This window comes from Salvelinus namaycush, chromosome 3 (genome assembly GCF_016432855.1).
Source record: "Salvelinus namaycush isolate Seneca chromosome 3, SaNama_1.0, whole genome shotgun sequence".
NCBI lineage: Eukaryota > Metazoa > Chordata > Actinopteri > Salmoniformes > Salmonidae > Salvelinus > Salvelinus namaycush.
Window position 1 is genome coordinate 91,208,338 of NC_052309.1, and position 21,763 is coordinate 91,230,100.

Below are 21,763 nucleotides of genomic sequence, written 5' to 3' on the forward strand. Positions count from 1 at the left end.
AGCAGCAGCAGCAGCATCATGCCTTGCTTGGGTACCATGGTTACGGTCTGTCACACCCACACCTGTAAGGAGCCCAGAAGGGAGGTGGAAGAAAGTTCTGATCCCGAATGACACCCTATGTCATATACAGCCCACTATTGTTTACCAGAGCCCAATGGTCATGTATAGTACACTACTTAGGGCTCTGGTCAAAAGTAGTGCACTATGCAGGGAATAGGGTGCCATAGGGCTCTGGTCTAAAGTAGTGCACTATGTAGGGAATAGGGTGCCATAGGGCTCTGGTCAAAAGTAGTGCCCTATGTAGGAAACAGGGTGTCATGTGGGACATAGCCATACTGATGTAAGGACATTGTTGTGATTTGAACCTACTGGTTGAGGTCAGGATGTGGAAAGGTGAAGCTGACCCAAGCTGACATCTATGGTGACCACAGACACGTCAGAGGATGGCTTCCAAAGGGCTCTGACAGGCCTTTCTGGGTTGGAGGGTTTGTCTGTTGTCCTGTACTTCATTCAATGGAATTGGAGAATCCAGTGGGTTCTGGTAGTCTTTAATAGTTGATTCTAAGATTTGTATTTGATCATGTATATGTTATTGCTGTTTGTTCTTTGTTATAGGGCCAGAAAAGATTGGAGAAGTGGTTTACCCATACATCTCCGTTTTGGATAGATAACTGATAACTGATAAAGATGGCGCCGAAGAACATGGCTGACGTTTTCCATTCTCCCAACCAATTGTGCAATTTTGTTATTTTTTTTGCGTTTTGTGTAACTTATTTTTTTACTTATTGTGTACATAATGCTGCTGCTACCGTCTCTTATGACCGAAAATAACTTCTGGACATCAGAATAGTGATTACTCACTGTGGACTGGAAGAAACTTTTTCCTTTAATGAGTCCGACGAGAAGGATATCCTGCTTTCACTGGAACAGATCCACGTCTTTTACGTGAAGAAAAGACGCCGCAAAAGGGGACACAGATCAGGGATTCTTCTGAGAAGCCAGAGGCGAGCGAGTCAACACCCAATGCCTTCCATTCTCCTTGCTAACGTGCAATCGTTAGAAAATAAAATTAATAAAACTATTAAGACGATCCTACCAACGGGACATTAAAAACTGTAACATCTTATGTTTCACCGAGACGTGGCTGAACGAAGAAACTGACAATATAGAGCTGGCGGGATTTTCCATGCACCGGCAGAACAGAGACGCTACCTCTGGTATGACGAGGGGTGGGGTGTGTGTATTTTTGTCAATAACAGCTTGTGCGCGATGTCTAATATTAAAGAAGCGAAGCTGGCACTAAGACCGCTGTCAACCAACTCTATGAGGCCATAAGCAAACAAGAATATGCTCACCCAGGAGCAGTGCTCCTAGTGGCTGAGGACTTTAATGCAGGCAAAATTAAATCAGTTTTACCAAATTCTTACCAGCATGTCACATGTGCAACCAGGGGGGAAAAAACTTAGACCACCTTTACTAGACACACAGAGATGCATACAAAGCTCTCCCTCTCCCTCACCCTCATTTGGCAATCTGACCACAATTCTATCCTCCTGATTCCTGCTTACAAGCAAAAACTATTGCAGGAAGTACCAGTGACTCGATCAATACGGAAGTGGCCAGATGACGCAGATGCTACACTACAGGACTGTTTTGCTAGCATAGACTGGAATATGTTCCGGGATTCATCCAATGGCATTGAGGAATACACCACCTCAGTCATCGGCTTCTTCAATAAGTGCATCGATGACGTTGTCCCCACAGTGACTGTACGTACATATCCCAACCAGAAGCCATGGATTACAGGCAACATCCGCATCGAGCTAAAGGCTAGAGCTGCTGCTTTCAAGGTGCGGGAGACCAATCTGGATGCTTATAAGAAATCCCACTACGCCCTCAGACGAACCATCAAACAAGCAAAGCGTCAATACAGGAATAAGATTGAATCCCTCTGACGCTTGTCGGATGTGGCAGGGCTTGAAAAGTATTACGGATTACAAAGGGAAATCCAGACACGAGCTGCCCAGTGACGCGAGCCTACCAGACAAGCTAAATGGCTTTTATGCTCACTTCGAGGCAAGCAACACTGAAGCATGCACGAGAGCACCAGTGGTTCTGGATGACAGTGTGATAACGCTCTCGGTAGCCGATGTGAACAAAACCTTTAAACAGGTCAACATTCACAAAGCCGCTGGGCCAGACGGATTACCAGGACGTGCACTCAAAGCATGCGAGGACCAACTGGCAAGTGTCTTCACTGACATTTTCAACCTCTCCCTGACCGAGTCTGTAATACCCACATGTTTCAAGCAGACCACCATAGTCCCTGTGCCCAAGGAAGCGAAGGTAACCTGCCTAAATGATTACCGCCCCATGGCACTCAAAGGCTGGTCATGGCTCACATCATCCGCATCCTCCGGACACCCTAGACCCACTCCAATTCGCATACCGCCCCAACAGATCCACAGATGACGCAATCTCAATCGCACTCCACAGCTAAGGATCATGGGACTAAGCATCTCCCTCTGCAACTGGATCCTGGACTTCCTGACGGGCCACCCCCAGGTGGTAAGAGTAGGCAACAACACGTCTGCCACGCTGATCCTTAACAATGGGGCCCCTCAGGGGTGTGTACTTAGTCCCCTCCTGTATTTCCTGTTCACCCACGACTGCGTGGCCAAACACGACTCCAACATAATCATAAAGTTGGCTGACGACACAACAGTGGTAGGCCTGATCATCGACAACGATGAGACAGCCTACAGGGAGGAGGTCAGAGAACTGGCAGTGTGGTGCCAGGACAACAACCACTCCCTCAATGTGAGCAAGACAAAGGAGCTGATTGTGGACTACAGGAAAAGGCGGGCCAAACAGGCCCCCATTAACAACGACGGGGCTGTAGTGGAGTGGGTCGAGAGCTTCAAGTTCCTTGGTGTCCACATCACCAACGAACTATCATGGTCCAAACATACCAAGACAGTCGTGAAGAGGGCACGACAAAACCTTTTCCCCCTCAGGAGACTGAAAAGATTTGGCATGGGCCCCCAGATCCTCAAAAGGTTCTACAGCTGCACTATCGAGAGCATCCTGACCGGTTGCATCACCGCCTGGTGTTGGCAACTGCTCGGCATCTGAACGTAAGGCGTTACAGAGGGTAGTGCGAATGGCCCAGTACATCACTGGGGCCAAGCTTCCTGCCATCCAGGACCTATATAATAGGCGGTGTCAGAGGAAAGCCCATAAAATTGTCAGAGACTCCAGTCACCCAAGTTATAGACTGTTTTCTCTGCTACCGCACGGCAAGCGGTACCAGAGAGCCAAGTCTAGGACCAAAAGGCTGCTCAACAGCTTCTACCCCCAAGCTATTAGACTGCTGAACAATTCATAAAAATCGGCACTGGACAATTTACATTGACCCCCCCCCCCCCCCCTCTTGTACACTGCTGCTACTCTCTGTTTGTTTGTTATCTATGCATAGTCCCTTCGCCCCCACCGACATGTACAGATTACCTCAACTAACCTGTACCCCCGCACACTGACTTGGTACCGGTGCCCCCTGGATATAACCCGCACACTGACTCAGTACCGGTGCCCCCTGTATATAACCTCCACACTGACTCGGTACCGGTGCCCCCTGGATATAACCCGCACACTGACTCGGTACCGGTGCCCCCTGGATATAACCCGCACACTGACTCGGTACCGGTGCCCCCTGTATATAACCCGCACACTGACTCGGTACCGGTGCACCCTGGATATAACCTGCACACTGACTCGGTACCGGTGCCCCCTGTATATAACCTCCACACTGACTCGGTACCGGTACCCCCTGGATATAGCGTCGTTATTGTTATTCTTATTGTGTTACTTTTTATTATTACTTTTATTTTAGCCTACTTCGTAAATATTTTCTTCTTCTTGAACTGCACTGTTGGTTAAGGGCTTGTAAAGTAAGCATTTCACGGTAAAGTCTACACTTGTTGTATTTGGCGCATGTGGCAAATAAAGTTTGATTTGATTTGATAACTCTTCGTGTTGTTGTTTGTTTAGTGTTTTCCAATTTTCTCAGAAGTGGTTACATTCTATGGATTCTTCAAATACATTGAGTTGATTTTCTGAAATGATGTTTTTAATTTTTCTGTAGTGCATTTCTGTGTTGTTTTAGTGACTCACCGTAGTGAAGGCGTAGGCTGAGGTTTTCTGAGGTTTTTTGAGCCTACAGAGGGATTCTCTCTCTCTCTCTCTGAATGTGCATGCCTCAGCTTCACTCTTCATCTCTCTTCCCCCTCTCTCTCTCTCTCCCTCTCTCTGTGTGCCTCTATGCTTCAGTTCCTCTCTTTCTCTTCCCTCTCTCTCTCTCTCCCTCTCTCTGTGTGCCTCTATGCTTCAGTTCCTCTCTTTCTTGTCATTCCTACCGCTCACCCTGTGCATGTCCGTGCAGATTCCCTCCCTGAAGATATTCAATATAGACTCTCTGTCTTCATTAACACAATCATATTTTCGTTTTTATTTCTGTGATACATTCCACTGAGGTTAAATGTGAACGTGTTCCAACTGGTACCCTGCTCCCTATAGTGAAGGGCCCTGGTCATGGTACCCTGCTCCCTATAGTGAAGGGCCCTGGTCATGGTACCCTGCTCCCTATAGTGAAGGGCCCTGGTCATGGTACCCTGCTCCCTATAGTGAAGGGTCCTGGTCATGGTATCCTGCTCCCTATAGTGAAGTGCCCTGGTTACCCTGCTCCCTATAGTGAAGAGCCCTGGTCATGGTACCCTGCTCCCTATAGTGAAGGGCCCTGGTCATGGTACCCTGCTCCCTATAGTGAAGGGCCCTGGTCATGGTACCCTGCTCCCTATAGTGAAGGGCCCTGGTCATGGTACCCTGCTCCCTATAGTGAAGGGCCCTGGTCATGGTAAAGTAACTCCATTGGGGACATAGGCTGCATTCTAACCTTTCAGCAGACAACATAACATATTCCTCATCTTGTCTCAACATTTAAACTTGCATGCATACAGTCTGTGAAGCAGTTACTGTGAATGTTTTCATGCATACAGTCTGTGAAGCAGTTACTGTGAATGTTTTCATGCATACAGTCTGTGAAGCAGTTACTGTGAATGTTTTCATGCATACAGTCTGTGAAGCAGTTACTGTGAATGTTTTCATGCATGCAGTCTGTGAAGCAGTTACTGTGAGCGTTTTCATGCATACAGTCTGTGAAGCAGTTACTGTGAATGTTTTCATGCATACAGTCTGTGAAGCAGTTACTGTGAATGTTTTCATGCATGCAGTCTGTGAAGCAGTTACTGTGAATGTTTTCATGCATACAGTCTGTGAAGCAGTTACTGTGAATGTTTTCATGCATACAGTCTGTGAAGCAGTTACTGTGAATGTTTTCATGCATACAGTCTGTGAAGCAGTTACTGTGAATGTTTTCATGCATGCAGTCTGTGAAGCAGTTACTGTGAGCGTTTTCATGCATACAGTCTGTGAAGCAGTTACTGTGAATGTTTTCATGCATGCAGTCTGTGAAGCAGTTACTGTGAATGTTTTCATGCATACAGTCTGTGAAGCAGTTACTGTGAATGTTTTCATGCATGCAGTCTGTGAAGCAGTTACTGTGAATGTTTTCATGCATACAGTCTGTGAAGCAGTTACCGTGAACGTTTTCAGGGCCAGTATCCCGGACACAGATTAAGTGCTGGACTAAAGTGTATGCTCAATACACTTAATTGAAAGGGACTAGGACTAATCTGTGTCCGGGAAACCAGCCCATGGTGTTCATCATTGTCTACAGTCTCTTACTCAAAAATATGCCAAAACTGTATCAATCAATCAATGATGTTTTCTATAGCCCAGTACTATGTTTTCCAGTTACCCAGCCAAGACCTCAAAGAGCAAGCAGAGAACTAGTCACCTGATGTACGTACCTGGTTGATGAAGATAGTGTTTTCCCTGTATCTCAACTCTTACTGCTTCTTCACCGGGCCTCAGTCTCAACTCCTACTGAGTCTGTCACCACTGCAGCACATAGGATAGCTCTCTGACTGCTGTGGGCTTCATTATATAAACAGAGAGCACACACCCTCACACACAAACACAGAGAGAGAGAGAGAGAGAGAGAGAGAGAGAGAGAGACACTGACACTCCTTGGCGGTGCCGTGTGGGGAGTGTGGTTTGGATTATTCCTGCCCTCAGGTCCACTGTGTTCTGAATGTGGGATATTCTGTTCCAACTGTGTTCATCTCTCTCTCTTTCACACTTAGTTCTGTCACGTCACGTCCTGACCTGAGTTATCTGTTTCCTTATATTTTGGTTAGGTCAGGGTGTGACTAGGGTGGGTACGTTAGTTTTGTATTGTCTAGGGTTTTTGTATGTTAAGGGGTGTTGTAGGTCTAGGTGATTTATATGTCTATGTTGGCCTGATATGGTTCCCAATTAGAGGCAGCTGTTTATCGTTGTCTCTGATTGGGGATCATATTTAGGTTGCCATTTTGCCTTTGGTGTTTGTGGGTTCTTGTCTATGTGTAGTTGCCTGTCAGCACTCATTTGTATAGCTTTACGGTTAATTTTGTTAGTTTTGTTCAGTGTTCATTCTTATAATAAAGAAGAATGTACGCATACCACGCTGCGCCTTGGTCTCCTCCTTTTGACGGCCGTGACAGAAGAACCCACCATAAAAGGACAAAGCAGCGTGTTAAGGAGGAATGGACCTGGGAGGAGATTTTGGACAGAGCAGGACCCTGGACGCAGGCTGGGGAGTATCGCCTTCCGAAGGAGGAAATAGAGGCAGCAAAAGCGGAACGGCGATATTACGAGGAGAAATACCAACAAGGTAGGCCACAGAAACCCCAATACGTTTTTAAGGGGGGGCACATAGAGCCAGTCAGGGAGTCGAATGAGGAGTTCGACGCAAGATTCCGGAGAGAGGTGCTAGCATGGAGAGCGCTGCAGAGCGGGGGTGCTGGGGAGGTGTGACTGGTCAGACACCGTGTTACGCAGTGATGCACACGGTGTCTCCAGTTCGTATTCATGGCCTGGTGCGCTCTATTCCAGCTCACTTGCCGGGCTCAAGTGAGCATCCAGCCAGGACGCATTGTGCCAGCTATACGCTCTAGACCTCCAATGCGCCTCCACAGTCCAGTACGTCCTGTGCATCCTCTCGGCACTCGCCCTGAGGTGCGTGTCCTCAGCCTGGTACCACCAGTGCCGGCACCACGCATAAGACCTCCAGTGCGCCTCCACAGTCCAGTACGTCCTGTGCCTCCTCTCGGCACTTGCCCTGAGGTGCGTGTCCTCAGCCCGGTACCACCAGTTCCGGCACCACGCATCAAACCTCTAGTGCGCCTCCACAGTCCAGTATGTCCTGTGCATCCTCTCCGTACTCGCCCAGAGGGGCGTGTCCTCAGCCCGGTACCACCAGTTCCGGCACCATGCATCAGGCTTCCAGTTCGCTTCCACAGTCCAGAGCTTCCGGCGACAGTACCCAGTCCAGAGCTTCCGGCGACAGTACCCAGTCCAGAGCTTCCGGCGACAGTACCCAGTCCAGAGCTTCCGGCGACAGTACCCAGTCCAGAGCTTCCGGCGACAGTATCCAGTCCAGAGCTTCCGGCGACGAGCCACAGTCCGGAACCTCCAACGACGGGTCACAGTCCAGAACCTCCAACAACGTTTCACAGTCCGGAACCTCCAACGCCGGGCCACAGTCCGGAGCCTCCGGCGGCAATCCCCAGTCCGGAGCCTCCGGCCGCGATCCCCAGTCCGGAGCCTCCGGCGGCGATCCCCAGTCCGGAGCCTCCGGCGGCGATCTCCAGTCCGGGGCCTCCGGCGACGGTCCTCAGTCCAGGGTCTCCGGCGACGGTTCCCAGTCCGGGGCCTCCGGCGATGATACGCAGTCCAGAGCCTCCGGCGATGATCCACTGTCCGGTTCTACAAAGGCGGAGCGATCAGTGTAAAGAGGGGGGGCTGCGTCCAGAACCGGAGCCGCCACCGAGGGTAGATGCCCACCCGGACCCTCCCCTATAGGTTCAGGTTTGCGGCCGGGAATCCGCACCTTTGGGGTGGGGTACTGTCACGCCCTGACCTGAGTTATCTGTTTTCTTTATATTTTGGTTAGGTCAGGGTGTGACTAGGGTGGCACCGTTAGTTTTGAATTGTCTATGGTTTTTGTATATCAAGGGTTGTTGTAGGTCTAGGTGATTTATATGTCTATGGTGACATGATATGGTTCCCAATCAGAGGCAGCTGTTTATCGTTGTCTCTGATTGGGGATCATATTTAGGTAGGCATTTTCCCTTTGGTGTTTTTTTACTGTAATATCTTACTGAATGGAATAGCATATTTACTGTAATATCTTACTGAATGGAATAACATATATTTACTGTAATATCTTACTGAATGGAATGACATGTATTTACTGAAATATCTTACAGAATGGAATAACATGTATTTACTGTATGGAATAACATGTATTTACTGTAATATCTTACTGAATGGAATAACATGTATTTACTGTAATACCTTACAGAATGGAATAACATGTGTTTACTGTAATACCTTACAGAATGGAATAACTTGTATTTAGTGTAATATCTTACTGAATGGAATAACATGTATTTACTGTAATATCTTACTGAATGGAATAACATGTATTTAGTGTAATATCTTACTGAATGGAATAACATGTATTTACTGTAATACCTTACTGAATGGAATAACATGTATTTACTGTAATACCTTACTGAATGGAATAACATGTGTTTACTGTAATATCTTACTGAATGGAATAACATGTATTTAGTGTAATATCTTACTGAATGGAATGACATGTATTTACTGTAATATCTTACTGAATGGAATAACATGTATTTACTGTAATACCTTACTGAATGGAATAACATGTATTTACTGGAAGGAAGAAAGTGCTCACACACCTGTTGTTTTCATACACCCTATCCAGAGTGGAAGTCAACAAATTCTCCCTTGACGTAGTATAGATGTAGGCATGTTACTGTGAGGGACCTGTCAATAGTATAGATGTTGGCCTGTTGTTACTGTGAGGGACCTGTCAATAGTATAGATGTAGGCCTGTTACTGTGAGGGACCTGTCAATAGTATAGATGTAGAACTGTTGTTACTGTGAGGGACCTGTCAATAGTATAGATGTAGGCCTGTTGTTACTGTGAGGGACCTGTCAATAGTATAGATGTAAGCCTGTTGTTACTGTGAGGGACCTGTCAATAGTATAGATGTAGGCCTGTTGTTACTGTGAGGGACCTGTCAATAGTATAGATGTTGGCCTGTTGTTACTGTGAGGGACCTGTCAATAGTATAGATGTAGGCCTGTTACTGTGAGGGACCTGTCAATAGTATAGATGTAGGCCTGTTACTGTGAGGGACCTGTCAATAGTATAGATGTAGGCCTGTTACTGTGAGGGACCTGTCAATAGTATAGATGTTGGCCTGTTGTTACTGTGAGGGACCTGTCAATAGTATAGATGTAGGCCTGTTACTGTGAGGGACCTGTCAATAGTATAGATGTAGGCCTGTTGTTACTGTGAGGGACCTGTCAATAGTATAGATGTAGGCCTGTTACTGTGAGGGACCTGTCAATAGTATAGATGTAGGCCTGTTGTTACTGTGAGGGACCTGTCAATAGTATAGATGTAGGCCTGTTGTTACTGTGAGGGACCTGTCAATAGTATAGATGTAGGCCTGTTACTGTGAGGGACCTGTCAATAGTATAGATGTAGGCCTGTTGTTACTGTGAGGGACCTGTCAATAGTATAGATGTAAGCCTGTTGTTACTGTGAGGGACCTGTCAATAGTATAGATGTAGAACTGTTGTTACTGTGAGGGACCTGTCAATAGTAAAGATGTAGAACTGTTGTTACTGTGAGGGACCTGTCAATAGTATAGATGTAGAACTGTTGTTACTGTGAGGGACCTGTCAATAGTATAGATGTAGGCCTGTTGTTACTGTGAGGGACCTGTCAATAGTATAGATGTAAGCCTGTTGTTACTGTGAGGGACCTGTCAATAGTATAGATGTAGAACTGTTGTTACTGTGAGGGACCTGTCAATAGTATAGATGTTGGCCTGTTGTTACTGTGAGGGACCTGTCAATAGTATAGATGTAGGCCTGTTGTTACTGTGAGGGACCTGTCAATAGTATAGATGTAGAACTGTTGTTACTGTGAGGGACCTGTCAATAGTAAAGATGTAGAACTGTTGTTACTGTGAGGGACCTGTCAATAGTATAGATGTAGGCCTGTTGTTACTGTGAGGGACCTGTCAATAGTATAGATGTTGGCCTGTTGTTACTGTGAGGGACCTGTCAATAGTATAGATGTAGAACTGTTGTTACTGTGAGGGACCTGTCAATAGTATAGATGTAAGCCTGTTGTTACTGTGAGGGACCTGTCAATAGTATAGATGTAGGCCTGTTGTTACTGTGAGGGACCTGTCAATAGTATAGATGTAAGCCTGTTGTTACTGTGAGGGACCTGTCAATAGTATAGATGTAGGCCTGTTGTTACTGTGAGGGACCTGTCAATAGTATAGATGTAAGCCTGTTGTTACTGTGAGGGACCTGTCAATAGTATAGATGTAAGCCTGTTGTTACTGTGAGGGACCTGTCAATAGTATAGATGTAGAACTGTTGTTACTGTGAGGGACCTGTCAATAGTATAGATGTAGGCCTGTTGTTACTGTGAGGGACCTGTCAATAGTATAGATGTAGAACTGTTGTTACTGTGAGGGACCTGTCAATAGTAAAGATGTAGGCCTGTTGTTACTGTGAGGGACCTGTCAATAGTATAGATGTAGGCCTGTTGTTACTGTGAGGGACCTGTCAATAGTATAGATGTAGAACTGTTGTTACTGTGAGGGACCTGTCAATAGTATAGATGTAGAACTGTTGTTACTGTGAGGGACCTGTCAATAGTATAGATGTAGGCCTGTTACTGTGAGGGACCTGTCAATAGTATAGATGTAAGCCTGTTGTTACTGTGAGGGACCTGTCAATAGTATAGATGTAGAACTGTTGTTACTGTGAGGGACCTGTCAATAGTATAGATGTAGAACTGTTGTTACTGTGAGGGACCTGTCAATAGTATAGATGTAGAACTGTTGTTACTGTGAGGGACCTGTCAATAGTATAGATGTAGGCCTGTTGTTACTGTGAGTGACCTGTCAATAGTATAGATGTAGAACTGTTGTTACTGTGAGGGACCTGTCAATAGTATAGATGTAGAACTGTTGTTACTGTGAGGGACCTGTCAATAGTATAGATGTAGAACTGTTGTTACTGTGAGGGACCTGTCAATAGTATAGATGTAGAACTGTTGTTACTGTGAGGGACCTGTCAATAGTATAGATGTAGGCCTGTTGTTACTGTGAGGGACCTGTCAATAGTATAGATGTAGGCCTGTTGTTACTGTGAGGGACCTGTCAATAGTATAGATGTAGGCCTGTTGTTACTGTGAGGGACCTGTCAATAGTATAGATGTAGGCCTGTTACTGTGAGGGACCTGTCAATAGTATAGATGTAAGCCTCTTACTGTGAGTGACCTGTCAATAGTATAGATGTAAGCCTCTTACTGTGAGTGACCTGTCAATAGTAAAGATGTAGGCCTGTTGTTACTGTGAGGGACCTGTCAATAGTATAGATGTAGGCCTGTTGTTACTGTGAGGGACCTGTCAATAGTAAAGATGTTGGCCTGTTGTTACTGTGAGGGACCTGTCAATAGTATAGATGTAGGCCTGTTGTTACTGTGAGGGACCTGTCAATAGTATAGATGTAGGCCTGTTGTTACTGTGAGGGACCTGTCAATAGTATAGATGTAAGCCTGTTGTTACTGTGAGGGACCTGTCAATAGTATAGATGTAAGCCTGTTGTTACTGTGAGGGACCTGTCAATAGTAAAGATGTTGGCCTGTTGTTACTGTGAGGGACCTGTCAATAGTATAGATGTTGGCCTGTTGTTACTGTGAGGGACCTGTCAATAGTATAGATGTAGGCCTGTTACTGTGAGGGACCTGTCAATAGTATAGATGTAAGCCTCTTACTGTGAGGGACCTGTCAATAGTATAGATGTAGAACTGTTGTTACTGTGAGGGACCTGTCAATAGTATAGATGTAGAACTGTTGTTACTGTGAGGGACCTGTCAATAGTATAGATGTAAGCCTGTTGTTACTGTGAGGGACCTGTCAATAGTATAGATGTAAGCCTGTTGTTACTGTGAGGGACCTGTCAATAGTATAGATGTAGAACTGTTGTTACTGTGAGTGACCTGTCAATAGTATAGATGTAGGCCTGTTGTTACTGTGAGGGACCTGTCAATAGTATAGATGTAGGCCTGTTGTTACTGTGAGGGACCTGTCAATAGTAAAGATGTTGGCCTGTTACTGTGAGGGACCTGTCAATAGTATAGATGTAGGCCTGTTACTGTGAGGGACCTGTCAATAGTATAGATGTAGGCCTGTTACTGTGAGGGACCTGTCAATAGTATAGATGTAGGCCTGTTGTTACTGTGAGGGACCTGTCAATAGTATAGATGTAGAACTGTTGTTACTGTGAGGGACCTGTCAATAGTATAGATGTAGAACTGTTGTTACTGTGAGGGACCTGTCAATAGTATAGATGTAGAACTGTTGTTACTGTGAGGGACCTGTCAATAGTATAGATGTTGGCCTGTTGTTACTGTGAGGGACCTGTCAATAGTATAGATGTAGGCCTGTTGTTACTGTGAGGGACCTGTCAATAGTATAGATGTAAGCCTGTTGTTACTGTGAGGGACCTGTCAATAGTATAGATGTAAGCCTGTTGTTACTGTGAGGGACCTGTCAATAGTATAGATGTAGAACTGTTGTTACTGTGAGGGACCTGTCAATAGTATAGATGTAGGCCTGTTGTTACTGTGAGGGACCTGTCAATAGTATAGATGTAGGCCTGTTGTTACTGTGAGGGACCTGTCAATAGTATAGATGTAGGCCTGTTGTTACTGTGAGGGACCTGTCAATAGTATAGATGTTGGCCTGTTGTTACTGTGAGGGACCTGTCAATAGTATAGATGTAGGCCTGTTGTTACTGTGAGGGACCTGTCAATAGTATAGATGTAGAACTGTTGTTACTGTGAGGGACCTGTCAATAGTATAGATGTAGAACTGTTGTTACTGTGAGGGACCTGTCAATAGTATAGATGTTGGCCTGTTGTTACTGTGAGGGACCTGTCAATAGTATAGATGTAGAACTGTTGTTACTGTGAGGGACCTGTCAATAGTATAGATGTAGGCCTGTTGTTACTGTGAGGGACCTGTCAATAGTATAGATGTAGGCCTGTTGTTACTGTGAGGGACCTGTCAATAGTATAGATGTAGAACTGTTGTTACTGTGAGGGACCTGTCAATAGTATAGATGTTGGCCTGTTACTGTGAGGGACCTGTCAATAGTATAGATGTAGAACTGTTGTTACTGTGAGGGACCTGTCAATAGTATAGATGTTGGCCTGTTACTGTGAGGGACCTGTCAATAGTATAGATGTAGAACTGTTGTTACTGTGAGGGACCTGTCAATAGTATAGATGTAAGCCTGTTGTTACTGTGAGGGACCTGTCAATAGTATAGATGTTGGCCTGTTGTTACTGTGAGGGACCTGTCAATAGTATAGATGTTGGCCTGTTGTTACTGTGAGGGACCTGTCAATAGTATAGATGTAGGCCTGTTACTGTGAGGGACCTGTCAATAGTATAGATGTTGGCCTGTTGTTACTGTGAGGGACCTGTCAATAGTATAGATGTAGAACTGTTGTTACTGTGAGGGACCTGTCAATAGTATAGATGTAGAACTGTTGTTACTGTGAGGGACCTGTCAATAGTATAGATGTAGGCCTGTTGTTACTGTGAGGGACCTGTCAATAGTAAAGATGTAGGCCTGTTGTTACTGTGAGGGACCTGTCAATAGTATAGATGTAGAACTGTTGTTACTGTGAGGGACCTGTCAATAGTATAGATGTAGGCCTGTTGTTACTGTGAGGGACCTGTCAATAGTAAAGATGTAGGCCTGTTGTTACTGTGAGGGACCTGTCAATAGTATAGATGTAGGCCTGTTGTTACTGTGAGGGACCTGTCAATAGTATAGATGTAAGCCTGTTGTTACTGTGAGGGACCTGTCAATAGTATAGATGTAGAACTGTTGTTACTGTGAGGGACCTGTCAATAGTATAGATGTAGGCCTGTTGTTACTGTGAGGGACCTGTCAATAGTAAAGATGTAGGCCTGTTGTTACTGTGAGGGACCTGTCAATAGTATAGATGTAGGCCTGTTGTTACTGTGAGGGACCTGTCAATAGTATAGATGTAGGCCTGTTGTTACTGTGAGGGACCTGTCAATAGTAAAGATGTAGGCCTGTTGTTACTGTGAGGGACCTGTCAATAGTATAGATGTAGGCCTGTTGTTACTGTGAGGGACCTGTCAATAGTATAGATGTAAGCCTGTTGTTACTGTGAGGGACCTGTCAATAGTATAGATGTAGGCCTGTTGTTACTGTGAGGGACCTGTCAATAGTAAAGATGTAGGCCTGTTGTTACTGTGAGGGACCTGTCAATAGTATAGATGTAGGCCTGTTGTTACTGTGAGGGACCTGTCAATAGTATAGATGTAAGCCTGTTGTTACTGTGAGGGACCTGTCAATAGTATAGATGTAGAACTGTTGTTACTGTGAGGGACCTGTCAATAGTATAGATGTAGAACTGTTGTTACTGTGAGGGACCTGTCAATAGTATAGATGTAGGCCTGTTGTTACTGTGAGGGACCTGTCAATAGTAAAGATGTAGGCCTGTTGTTACTGTGAGGGACCTGTCAATAGTATAGATGTAGAACTGTTGTTACTGTGAGGGACCTGTCAATAGTATAGATGTAGGCCTGTTGTTACTGTGAGGGACCTGTCAATAGTAAAGATGTAGGCCTGTTGTTACTGTGAGGGACCTGTCAATAGTATAGATGTAGGCCTGTTGTTACTGTGAGGGACCTGTCAATAGTATAGATGTAGGCCTGTTGTTACTGTGAGGGACCTGTCAATAGTATAGATGTAGGCCTGTTACTGTGAGGGACCTGTCAATAGTATACAGTGGCAAGAAAAAGTATGTGAACCCTTTGGAAATACCTGTATTTCTGCATAAATTGGTCATAAAATGTTATCCGATCTTCATCTAAGTCACAACAACAGACAAACAGTCTGCTTAAACTAATAACACACAAACAATTATACGTTTTCATGTCTTTATTGAACACACCGTGTAAACATTCACAGTGCAGGGTGGAAAAAACCCTCCTTTCACAGCAATAACCTCAACCAAACGTTTTCTGTAGTTGCGGATCAGACCTGCACAACGGTCAGGAGGAATTTTGGACCATTCCTCTTTACAAAACTGTTTCAGATCAGCAATATTCTTGGGATGTCTGGTGTGAACTGCTCTCTTGAGGTCATGCCACAGCATCTCAATCGGGTTGAGGTCAGGACTCTGACTGGGCCACTCCACAAGGCGTATTTTCTTCTGTTGAAGCCATTCTGTTGTTGATTTACTTCTGTGTTTTGGGTCGTTGTTCTGTTTCATCACCCAACTTCTGTTGAGCTTCAATTGGCGGACAGAGAGCCTAACATTCTCCTGCAAAATGTCTTGATAAATTGGGAATGTATTTTTCCGTCGATGTTAGCAAGCTGTCCAGGCCCTGAGGCAGCAAAGCAGCTCCAAACCATGATGCTCCCTCCACCATACTTTACAGTTGGGATGAGGTTTTGATGTTGGTGTGCTGTGCCTTTTTTCTCCACACATAGTGTTGTGTGTTCCTTCCAAACAACTCAACTTTAGTTTCATCTGTCCACAGAATATTTTGCCAGTAGCGCTGTGGAACATCCAGGTGCACTTTTGCGAACTTCAGATGTGCAGCAATGTTTTTTTGGACAGCAGTGGCTTCTTCCGCGGTGTCCTCCCATGAACACCGTTCTTGTTTAGTGTTTTACCGATCGAAGACTCGTCAACAGAGATGTTAGCATGTTCCAGAGATTTCTGTAACTCTTTAGCTGACACTGTAGGATTCTTCTTAACCTCATTGAGCATTCTGCACTGTGCTCTTGCAGTCATCTTTGCAGAACGGACACTCCTAGGGAGAGTAGCAACAGTGCTGAACTTTCTCCATCTATAGACAATCTGTCTTACCGTGAACTGATGAACATCAAGGCTTTTAGAGATACTTTTGTAACCCTTTCCAGCTTTATTGCTGTCAACAATTCTTCATCTTAGGTCTTCTGATATCTCTTTTGTTCGAGGCACGAGTCACATCAGGCAATGCTTTTTGTGAATAGCAAACTCATATTTTGTGAGTGGTTTTATAGGGCAAGGCAGCTCTAACCAACAGCTCCAATATCGTCTCATTGATTGGACTCCAGGTTAGCTGACACCTGACTCCAATTTTCTTTTGGAGAAGTCATTAGCCTAGGGGTTCACATACTTTTTCCAACCTACATTGTGAATGTTTAAATAATGTAAATATAGACAAGAAAAATATAATAATTTGTGTGTTATTAGTTTAAGCACACTATGTTTGTCTATTGTTGTGACTTAGATGAAGATCAGATCAAATTTGATGACCAATTTATTCAGAAATCCAGGTAATTCCAAAGGGTTCACATACTTTTTCTTGCCACTGTAGATGTAGGCCTGTTGTTACTGTGAGTGCAAACCACATAGACTGGGCCTAATCAGAGGATAACATATTTTATTTTTAATTGTTCAATCAAATACACCCGATGGTAGTCTGAGGATAAAATGTTTAATGATATTGTGGAAGGTGGGTTACATTCCTAATGGGTTAAATTCATAATCAGTTCCAGTTAGTACTATGGGTCTATGATATGTACCTGTATAATCATCAGTAAATTAAAAGCTTTCCCTGAGGTGTATCCTTGGGTGGCATTCTTCAGAAGCCAGCTGTTCATACACATGCCTTGCCTGAAGCAGGTACACACCATAGAGAATGATAGAGACAACAGACACCCTCCAGGGGGCAGTATATCACCAACCTTGGCTTTATACCTGTTCAGACAACACCCTCCAGGTGGAAGTATGCACACTTTTAGTTTGTATACTAACTACAGGGATTATGACAGTCCACCACAACCTAATAATAATAATAATAATAATGTATTAAAACTTCTATAGAGCTTTTCATTATATATATCTCAACATACCTTGTCATGATAAGGAAGGGGTGGGCAGCACTAAATCTCATCAACTGGTGTTTTCCATTTATTAGAAAATTGGAAAATGTTCTTTGCTGGAAAAGTGTCCTACACAAAGAAATAGATAGAGGACTCATCTTTATGTGTGGTTTATTTGATCTAATATAAGTTTCGTAATGCTTAGGTTGTTACGAGTGTACTGATATAAGTTGGACACGTGACATCCAGACAACTTTGAGAAAAAAAACACATTATATCGAAGTTGTGCCTGTTATTCACAAACGACTCTGCCCTCTCATTGTCTAGAATGGTCCCACCTGATCTTGCCTCCTCCCGCTGCCTTCCATTTTTTAACACATTTATTTTCATTGTTAGAGCGGCCACTTTAAATTCTGGTCAATATAATGGATAGTCTGTGCTACAACCCATAGGAACCCCCACCCAGTTGACTACTTTAAAATGGCTTTCAATGGTGATGCCCATACTAAAACAGCCTGTTGGCCACTAAAGGTCTCTGTCAATCTCTATGGTGATACCTCACAACAGACGCTCCTCATTGGTTGTTTTAAAGTTATTCAACGTCGGGGTTTCCGTTTTCCGGTACGGTTGCTAAGTAACACTTCCTGTGCGTTGAATGTGTAGAAAAGTAAATAACGCCTAAACATGCTGCACTAATTGGGATTATTGGTGAATCGGCAATCATTTTTCGCGTGAAAATAGTCTTACCTTTGAGAACTGTAGATTTAGCGGCAAAATCATGACACTGACAACGATTAAAGACGGCGAATACACCGCCACTGTCTACAAAATGGTGAGAAGTTGGTCGCTTGCATAGCTAACGTTACATACCATGGATACTAACGCTAGCCATGATAGCTATGTAGCTGATAATGAAACTGGTTATTTTAACTTGTGGTATTTTATCAAGTTATCATGTTGATTATGTAGCGAATTCAAGCTAGCTAACGTCACAATACGAATTTCACAAATTGGGGCTATAGCAAGCTAGCTAACTTTGATTAAGCTAGCCTGACAGACCCTTCCATTTCAAGGCTCAGGCTATAGCCTAACGATAGCGAACGAACTAAGTGTGACAACATAGCTAGCTAGATAGATAATGTATTCTTTTATAACTAGCTGCTAACTCTGTTCTCCTCCTATAGATCAAAGATGGGCGGTATGGAGAGGCTATCCACATCCTCAGCAATGAACTGCAGAAACAGATGAAGGTAGTGTGTGTGTGTGTGTGTGTGTGTGTGTGTGTGTGTGTGTGTGTGTGTGTGCTCCCAGATCTGTTGTCTCCTTCTATAGCCTGATCCCAGATCTGTTGTCTCCTTCTATAGCCTGCTCCCAGATCTGTTGTCTCCTTCTATAGCCTGGTCCCAGATCTGTTGTCTCCTTCTATAGCCTGGTCCTAGATCTGTTGTCTCCTTCTATAGCCTGGTCCCAAATATGTTGTCTCCTTCTATAGCCTGGTCCCAGATCTGTTGTCTCCTTCTATAGCCTGGTCCCAAATCTGTTGTCTCCTTCTATAGCCTGGTCCCAGATCTGTTGTCTCCTTCTATAGCCTGGTCCCAGATCTGTTGTCTCCTTTTATAGCCTGGTCCCAGGTCTGTTGTCTCCTTCTATAGCTTGGTTCCAGGTCTGTTGTCTCCTTCTATAGCCTGCTCCCAGATCTGTTATCTCCTTCTATAGCCTGCTCCCAGATCTGTTGTCTCCTTCTATAGCCTGGTCCCAGGTCTGTTGTCTCCTTCTATAGCCTGCTCCCATATCTGTTGTCTCCTTCTATAGCCTGGTCCCAGGTCTGTTGTCTCCTTCTATAGCCTGCTCCCAGATCTGTTGTCTCCTTCTATAGCCTGCTCCCAGATCTGTTGTCTCCTTCTATAGCCTGCTCCCAGATCTGTTGTCTCCTTCTATAGCCTGGTCCCAGGTCTGTTGTCTCCTTCTATAGCCTGGTCCCAGATCTGTTGTCTCCTTCTATAGCCTGGTCCCAGGTCTGTTGTCTCCTTCTATAGCCTGGTCCCAGATCTGTTGTCTCCTTCTATAGCCTTGTCCCAGATCTGTTGTCTCCTTTTATAGCCTGGTCCCAAATCTGTCGTCTCCTTCTATAGCCAGGTCCCAGGTCTGTTGTCTCCTTCTGTAGCCTGGTCCCAGATCTGTTGTCTCCTTCTATAGCCTGCTCCCAGATCTGTTGTCTCCTTCTATAGCCTGGTCCCAGATCTGTTGTCTCCTTCTATAGCCTGCTCCCAGATCAGTTTGTGCTCTTGCCAACTCCATGGCTGTCACCGGCAAGCCAATGTTTAGCTTGCCAATTAGTGACGAGGGCATGTCATGATAGCACAAACAGACTGTCCCTCAGACTATTTCATTGGACAATACATCTAGGGCTCGATTCAACCCGTATCTGCGAAGTTCAGCGCTATAGCGTTCTTAAAATGTTAAAGGTAATTTTCGATTACCTTTAGAGCGATATATGCAGCGTTTACCATGAATGCAGTCTCATGGAATGCGGGAACATTACCTTTAAATGTCAATCGCCATATAGTGCTGAACTTGGGCGATATGGATTGAATGGAGCCCGTAATCTTCTTATTCTTCTCCTCCTCTACCTTCTCCTCCTCCTCCCAGTCGCGGGCAGCCCTGTCTCTGCTAGGCTACTGCTACTACCACATGCAGGACTTCACCAACGCAGCAGAGTGCTATGAGCAGCTGACCCAGCTACACCCCGAGGTGGAGGAGTACAAGCTGTATTACGCCCAGTCTCTGTACGGGGCCTGTGCCTACCCCGAGGCCATGAAGGCTACATTTCTATTGGACAACCCTACCAGCCACACCAAGGTACACTTCCTACATTAAGTTATAATACCAAGGTAGAGGTAGAATCAGTGCTTCATTTAAGCCGGATCCTTCCACAACAGGACCCGGAACCTCTCAGTTTTGGACTGTTTTGTTCCGGAACCTATTTACCAGGATCCAGTACCTCTCCTGCCCCACCAGGTAGAGTTATAATGTTTACTACCAGCCCCACCAGGTAGAGTTATAATGTTTACTACCAGACCCACCAGGTAGAGTTATAATGTTTACTACCAGCCCCACCAGGTAGAGTTATAATGTTTACTACCAGACCCACCAGGTAGAGTTATCCTACCACACTGAGATATAATTCTGTTCTTCAGCCATATTCTCTTAGTTATTTTCTCTCTTCCGACCCATGTTCTGTCCATCTCTCCCACAGATGATCAAACTGCAGGCATCCATCAAATACGGAGAAGAGGAGTACTCTGGAGCGAAGGTTAGTAGTAACTAGTATTGGACATATACTGGACTTGGCCATAACTAGAACCATAATTAGCACCAGAACTAGAACCATGACTAGAATCTGGACTAGAACCTGAACTAGAACCATGACTAGAACCATAGTTAGCACCAGAACTAGAACCATGACTAGAACCAGAACTAGAACCATGGCTAAAACCATGACTAGATCCAGAACTAGAACATCAATAGAACCAGAACTAAATCAGAACCATGACTAGAACCAGAACTAGAACATCAATAGAACCAGAACTAGAACCAGAACTAAATCAGAACCATGACTAGAACCAGAACTAGAATCAGAACTAAATCAGAACCATAACTAGAACCATAACTAGTACCATAATTAAATCAGAACCATAACTAAACCAAAACTGGAACCAAAACTAGAACCAGAACTTAACTAGAACAGAACTTAACCAGAACTAGAACAGAACTAAACCAGAACTGGAACTAGACCCAGAACTAGAATCAGAACTAAAGACCAGAAACATGTACCTGGTAGTTACTGTATGTCATGAGGTCAGGAGAACTTAATATAACCCCTTATAACTGCTCCCCTTATAACTGTTAGTGTTTTTGATCCATTTAGAACCCCTTGTAACCCCTTAAAACTAATTCTCTCAATGAATACACCCTTATGACTCCCTATAACCCTTTATGCCCTCTTATAAGCCCTTTATGAACCCTCTCCCTGTCAGACACTGGTAGAGCAGCTTCCCCAGGACGACCCAGACTATGACGTGGACATGGGCTGTCTACTCTACAAGGAGGGCGAGTACGAGGAGGCCTGCAAGAAGTTCATGTCTGCCATGCAGGTGCTGGGCTACCAACCAGGTAACTGCACGCACATACTCACACACACACACAAAGGAAAACTTCTAACCTTTTGGCTGTCCTAAAAGTCTCTTGCATTTGCTGAATCTCTCTCCCTCCCCCCTACCTATCTCCCTCTCCCTCCTCTCCCTCCCCCCTAATTCCCTCCTCCTCTCCCTGCCTCTCTCTCCTCCCTCCTGTCTCAGAACTGTCCTACAACATAGGTCTGTGTTACTACAGTATGAAACAGTATGGTCAGGCCCTCAAGTTCATCGGAGAGATCATTGAGAGAGGGATCAGGGAACATCCAGGTAAAACTGGGCTTTAAAATGACAGCACACCTGTTTAGTTAGATACCTGATCACTGTGTTGTGGTTTTCCCTTAGTGACCCTCCTT

At 44.8% G+C, this 21,763-nt stretch overlaps 1 protein-coding gene across 1 annotated transcript in view; it reads left to right on the forward strand.

Moving 5' to 3' along the window:
• The first annotated feature begins 17,887 nt into the window (after positions 1 to 17,887).
• The window catches only part of flr (fleer), a 36,240-nt gene continuing 32,364 nt past the window's right edge, over positions 17,888 to 21,763 (forward strand). The window contains exons 1-6 of the mRNA XM_038989389.1: positions 17,888 to 18,046; positions 18,399 to 18,464; positions 19,864 to 20,073; positions 20,471 to 20,527; positions 21,252 to 21,387; positions 21,573 to 21,677. Of these exons, the coding sequence (XP_038845317.1) occupies positions 17,993 to 18,046; positions 18,399 to 18,464; positions 19,864 to 20,073; positions 20,471 to 20,527; positions 21,252 to 21,387; positions 21,573 to 21,677 (628 nt within the window). The 5' untranslated portion in view covers positions 17,888 to 17,992. The remainder of the gene's footprint in view (positions 18,047 to 18,398; positions 18,465 to 19,863; positions 20,074 to 20,470; positions 20,528 to 21,251; positions 21,388 to 21,572; positions 21,678 to 21,763) is intronic.